This window comes from Rhinopithecus bieti, unplaced genomic scaffold, assembly GCF_001698545.2.
Source record: "Rhinopithecus bieti isolate Rb0 unplaced genomic scaffold, ASM169854v2 scaffold_82929, whole genome shotgun sequence".
Taxonomy (NCBI): domain Eukaryota; kingdom Metazoa; phylum Chordata; class Mammalia; order Primates; family Cercopithecidae; genus Rhinopithecus; species Rhinopithecus bieti.
This window is the reverse complement of record NW_016830474.1, coordinates 149,057-155,440: the sequence shown is the minus strand read 5'-3', so window position 1 is coordinate 155,440 and position 6,384 is coordinate 149,057. Positions and strand designations below refer to the sequence as shown.

The window sequence follows — 6,384 nt, the reverse complement described above, 5'->3', positions numbered from 1 at the left end:
CCGTGTTAGCCAGGATGGTCTCGATCTCCTGACCTCGTGATCCGCCCGCCTCGGCCTCCCAAAGTGCTGGAATTACATGCTCGAGCCACTGCGCCCGGCCTATATCTGTGTGAATTTTTAAAAAGTGCCCTGTCTGGGTAGAAGCAGCCCTTTTGAACAGGGGAGGCTTGATGGGCTGAAAGAATGGATAAATGAATGAATGAACAAACACATGAATAAATGAAAGTATGGACAGAATATGAGAAGATCCTTGCATGGACCACTGAAGATGCACCATGCAGAAGGTGGAGGGGCAAATGTTCAAAGGTCTTTAAGGGCTAACATCTATTCTAGGACTTGGGGGTTGTACTTCTAGAATTTGTTAGGACAAAGTAACCCCTACTACCAGACCACAGTTATTAGCACCTCCCATTTACATCTCCAGGCTCAAGGGGGGCTGATGATCTGATCACAACACCAGGTCCTTGGCTAGGGAGCACCTCTGCCAGCCCGTTTCTCTCCTTGTCCCTGCAGTCTCCATCAGTCATCTTCCCTGTTGACCCCTAGGTCAGCGACACTTCCTAATGTTCGGCAGCATGTGGGTAGCTCTGGGGCTCTCTCTGACCTGCACCTCAGCCCTCAGCCTCATCTCCCCTGCCTGGTTCCAGACCCCAACCTTCTCCTTTGGCATCCTCACCTACTGCTCCTGGCCTCAGGGCAACAGCTGGAACCAGAGCTGCACGACCTTCAGTTCCCTGGAGGATATTCCTGACTTTGCCTGGAAGGTGAGAGCTGGTTCACCAAGTCACTGGTCTTCAGGGGCTCGGTTAAACTCATCAGGGTAGGAAAGCTGGCTGAGCGGAATTCGAGGAGGCTTTCCTCGCTGCCTGGGTGTCCCAGTGGCTATGAATTTGCCATTACTCTCCTTAGAACTGAGCACAGAGGTTCTTCAACCTGACAGCCCTTCAGAAACACCTGTGCAACTTTGCAAAAATGTCAAGTTCTGTACTCCACCCGGAGCCCATCTCTGTAGGCGTGGAGTGGGGTCTGGCTATTGATAATTTAGCAAACTTGCAGGATGATTCCAAAGGCAGCTGCCAGCCAATATAGCACCTTCGCGCAAATTAGGAAAAGGTGTCCCTTCTTTAGGATACTCTACTGCCATCTGCTGGAACGTCACTGTAATCAGTTTGCAAATCTATGATGACCCGCAATGCGCCTCTGAGAGTTGTGCAGTGTACAGCCTGCACACTCCTACCTGGCCACCCTCTAAACACTGTTAGGTTTAAAAGTGAAAGCTAAAGTGTTAAAGTCCCTGTTATGATGCACGTTGCCAAAATCAACAATGGGGAGAATGGGAAAGGACTCCTAGTCCAGCACGTCTAAGGAAGAATATACAGTCTTCAAAATTGATCGTTACAAGGGTGATGTAATGGCAGCTACCAGGTGCCTCTCCTGATGATCCTGACATGTAGCAAGTGCTTAATAAAGGTACTATATGCTGGTCAGTCAATGTGGATCTTAATTCTGGCTCTACCACTTAATTACCCATGTATTCTGAGGCAAATGACTTCAATTTCTTGGACTTATTGGACAGTTTATTTACTTGGACAGTTTCTTTCTATGTAAAATGGAAATCGTAATAGCACAGACCACATGCTGCGAGGGCTCAGAAGCTGGTCAATGAGCAGAGGGAACATCCACCTGCCCCTGTCCCAGCCAACACCCTTCCTTCTGTCTCTTCCCTGCAGGTCTCAGCTGTGATGCTCCTCGGAGGCTGGCTCCTGCTGGCCTTCAATGCAATTTTCCTCCTGTCCTGGGCTGTGGCCCCCAAAGGGCTGTGCCCAAGAAGAAACAGTGTTCCAATGCCGAGGGTGCAGGCAGTGGCAGGTAAATCCAATGCACAGGCACATAGTCAGTGCTCTAGACATATTTATGGAATGAATGAATGAATGAATGAATGTATGAATGAATGAATGAATGAGTCTGTGAGCAGAGCCTGGCCTCTTGGGTCAGATCTCAGAGATAAACCCTAAGATTGTTGACTATTCCTGGTCCTTTGGCAAGCCAGAAATCAGGGGGAGGGAGAGATGGCATCCTTAGTGTCACCCATTCCCGCTGTTAGCTGACCCAGTCTTAACAATCTATCCCCCTTTGTTTCTCTCTCATCCATCCACTTCGTGTCATCCTTACCAGGACCACCATACACAGTTGGGGATGTTGTGCACTGTGCAAGCATGCCCAGCTGAGAACTGAGGAGATGCTGAAATCTAGCCCATACTTCACTTGCTAAACTGTGAACCTGCAAGACTGCATCTCTCGAGAAGAGTCACTTTTCTGTAATTTATACATAGCTTTTGAATGTACTAGCCAGGTCTTCATTGCAATCCTCATTCAATTAATGCTCCACCATCTCTTGCCCGGATTATAGCAATAAGCACCTCACAGGTCTCACTGCTCTCACTCCTCCCCCTTAGGGTCTATTTGGCCACACACTGGACAAACGAGTCCTGTTCAGTTGACATCAGATCGTGCCACTCAGACTGGCTTATCCACCCTCCAATCACTTCCCATCATACTCCGATTAAAATCCGAACTTCTTACTATAGCCTATGAGGCTCCACCTAACCCAGTCCCCAGTCTTTCACCAACCTCATCTCTTCCTTCCTCCGCCAGCCTCAGTGTGCTCTGGCTATTCTGATTTGCCATCTGTTGCTCATATATACCATGCTTGCTCCCTCTGCTGGACTCCTCTTTCCCCAGATTTTTGCAGGTCTTGCTACTCACTTCATTACGGGCTCTGCTCAGATATCACTGCCTCCATGAGGTCTTCCATGACTTCTAGCTAAGGGAGCTTCCCTCTCCTTAGATTCTCCATCTTCTTACTTTGCTTTGTACTTTTCATAGTATATACTTACCTGAAATATCGAATCTGCCTACTTGATTATTGTCCCTCTCTCTCCAAAGAACATCAGTTCCATGAGGACAAGGACATGTCTGTCTGCCTTGTTATCACCAGCCCCTAGCACAGTGCTTCATACATAATAGGTGCCCAATAAACATTTGCTGAGTCAATTGATGGAGACATGATCCTTGTCCTAGGCTTGCTTGCAGTGTCTAGTTGGTTGGGGGGTTGGAGGGCATCAGTCAATGGATATTTCACATGATGGGGATGAGCAACGGATGCTAGAAAAAACTCCAGGAAGCACCTGACCCAGTGTATGGATGGGCCCAGTGTATGGATGGGTTAAGGCAAGCTTCTTGGAGGAGGTCCCACCTGAGCCAAGTCTGGAAGGATGAGTAGAAGTTAGCCAAGAGTACAAGCAAGGGCATTTCTGGTAATGGGAACACGAAGAACAAAGGCATGGAGACAAGGGAGCAAGGCATGTTCAGGGAACTGAAAGTAGACAAGGGTGGCTGGAGAGCAGCAAGGGAGGCCAGGGATCTTCTGATTTCTGTTATGAGTGCCTTGGAAGCAAGAAGGTGTCCAGTCATTTCATTAGTATCATTAATGTCCACTGCAACACCTCCAACAGTTTTGATGAATGAACATGTGGTTGGATGGGTAAGCTGGTGAATGAATGAATGAGTGTGTTGACAAGTGGATGGATGAACTGATGGATGGATAGATGGATACATTAGTGGATGGATGGATGGATGGATGGATGGGTGGATGGATGGATGGACTGGTGGATGGATGGATTGGTGGATGGATGAATGGACAGATGGAAGGATAGGAAAAATGGATAGAATGGAATATAGTTGGATGGATGTAGGATGAGGGATGGGTGGATGGGTGGATGGATGGATGAGTGGGAGGAAGGTGTCTAAGCAGGCAGATGGACAGATGAATGGATGAGTGAATAAATAGATGGATAGAGGGATGGAGAGAATAAGTGGAGTTGAACATGGTTGAGTGGATGGATGAGCAGATGGACAGAAGGGTGGGAGTGTAGTTGAGAGAGTGGGTAGATAAAAGGAGAGATGAGCCAATAAATAAGTGAATAGATGGATGGGTGGGGTAGGGAATTGCATACATGAGTGGGTTGATAAGTGGATGGATGAACAATGAATGAATGGGCGGATATCTTAGTGGATAAGGAAAATGGGCAGACTGGATGGATGAATGGAAGATGAAGGTGGATGATGGGTGGGCAGATGGATGGGTGGGAGGCAGGTGGTTAAGTAGGAATATGGATAGAAGGATGGATGTGTGAATGGATATGTAGATAGAAGGACAGAGAAAATTAAGTGGGTAAGAGTATGTTTGAATGGATGGGTTAGTGAATGGACAGATAGTTGGAAACATGGTTGAATGAGTGGGTGGATAAAAGGAGAGATGAGCCAATAAATAAGCAAATGAATGAATGGGTGGGTGGATAGATGGATGGGTGGATATAGGGTGGATGAGTCGTGGGATGGAAAGTTAGTGAGGTTTCCCTTGGCCAACACATTGGCTTTCCTTCCTGCTATCTCAAGCTACCGCCATGATTATGGGTCTGCTGGTTTTCCCAATCGGCCTTGCCTCCCCATTCGTCAAGGAAGTCTGCGAAGCCTCCTCCATGTATCATGGTGGGAAGTGCCGTCTGGGTTGGGGTTACACGACCGCTATCCTCAATGCAGTCCTGGCCAGCCTCCTGCCCATCATCAGCTGGCCCCACAGGACCAAGGTCCAAGGGAGGACCATCATCTTCTCCAGGGCCACCGAGAGAATCATCCTTGTGCCAGAAATGAACAAATAAAAATCTCCTGGGAGGAGCACAAAGAGCACACTCCAGAGTTTTATGAAATCATCATTCAAATCCCACCTCTGCTCCTTCTTGCTGTGTGACTTCAGGCAAGCCACTTTACCTCTCTGGAACGGTTTTTTCTTCTGGAAAATGAAAGTTGAAATCATACCTACCTCATAAGGTTGTTCTGAGAATTCACTGGAGATACTCTATGTAAATAAAGCACTTTGCACCATGTCTGGCACATAGTGTTTAATAAACATTGGCTACTGTTATTATAATCCTTACCTCAAGGACTGTGCTGAGAATTCAACATCTTTATGAAAACTGCCCAGGCTAACTCTGAGCTCATGGCTATCACTCAAAAACTAAATTGTTCAATTGGCATGCGCATATTCTCTGTCCCTTCTGTTTTTATAATTCTTCCTTGTTTTAGAGAATTTGAAAATTATTTATTTTCTCATCAAATATTTAGTGAGTGTCTCTTATGTACAAGATTTTGAGCCAATGGGCTGGGTGTGGTGGCTCACACCTGTAATCCCAGCACTTTGGGAGGCTGAGGCGGGTGGATCACGAGGTCAGGAGTTCAAGACCAGTCTGGCCAATGCGGTGAAACCCCATCTCTACTAAAAATACAAATATTAGCTGAGTGTAGTGGTGCATGCCTGTAGTCCCAGCTACTCAGGAGGCTCAGGCAGGAGAATTGCTTGAACCCAGGAGGCGGAGGTTGCAGTGAGCTGAGATTACACCACTGCTCTCCAACCTGGGCGACACAGCGAGAGTCCATCTCAAAAAAAAAAAATTTTTTTTTCAAGCCAATGTTGGGTTGGGGAGAAGGAGTTAAGGACCTGACTCACCCCTTATGCAAACAATCCCATTGATGTGGAAACTACACTGTTACTTGGGGGCCTTCAGAATCAATTTCCAACCTCTCTCTTCAGGCTCTTTCTTGTCACCCACCCAACACCTGTGCCTCTCCTTCTGGCCACAGTGAACTTCTAAGCCCACAGAAGTCCTCTTCCTGTGGCAGGCCAGGTCTCACCAAATACAGGCCTCCATAACAACTATTTCAGTACTGACTGAGTGGTTAAGTTTAATATTAAAAGCCAGTGCCCTTATACAAAGGCTGGAATAGAACAAAAGCCCACCAAGAGTTTTGCCTAGACCTTTCCTGGGCCTCAAAGCATGACAAAATAACAAAGGAATTCTTAACAGCACCCATTTTAGGATTAAACAAGTTTTACTGGGGGTCTGAAGAAACTCCCCAGGCCTACACAAGCAAGTGTACTGGAGGTCTGAAGGAACTCCCCAAATCCCCGTGATTTAGCAGGAGACAAGATAAGGGTAATTGCCCCATTACTTGGACCCATTTAGATTAAGTAAATTTACTGAGGCTCCAGAGGAAGGTCTTCAAGACTCAGACCTTAGTTATAGATTAAAAGAAATTATTTATTTATTTATTTATTTATTTAATTTATTTATTTATTTATTTATTTTTGAGATGGAGTTTTGCTCTTGTTGCCCAGGCTGGAGTCCAATGGCATGATCTCAGCTCACTGCAACCTCTGTCTCCTGGGATCAAGCGATTCTCCTCCCTCAACCTCCCGATTAGCTGAGGTTACAGGCATGCGCCACTGCAGCCAGCTAACTTTTTTGTATTTTTAGTAGAGATGGG

At 46.7% G+C, this 6,384-nt stretch overlaps 1 protein-coding gene across 4 annotated transcripts in view; it reads left to right on the top strand.

The window, feature by feature from the left end:
• Positions 1–4,802, top strand: part of LHFPL7 (LHFPL tetraspan subfamily member 7) — a 10,753-nt gene extending 5,951 nt beyond the window's left edge. For all 4 annotated transcript variants that reach the window (XM_017865549.1, XM_017865551.1, XM_017865547.1 and 1 more), the window contains 3 exons: positions 547–764; positions 1,731–1,869; positions 4,459–4,802. In XM_017865549.1, the coding sequence (XP_017721038.1) occupies positions 547–764; positions 1,731–1,869; positions 4,459–4,721 (620 nt within the window). In that variant the 3' untranslated portion in view covers positions 4,722–4,802. The remainder of the gene's footprint in view (positions 1–546; positions 765–1,730; positions 1,870–4,458) is intronic.
• Positions 4,803–6,384: the final 1,582 nt, after the last annotated feature.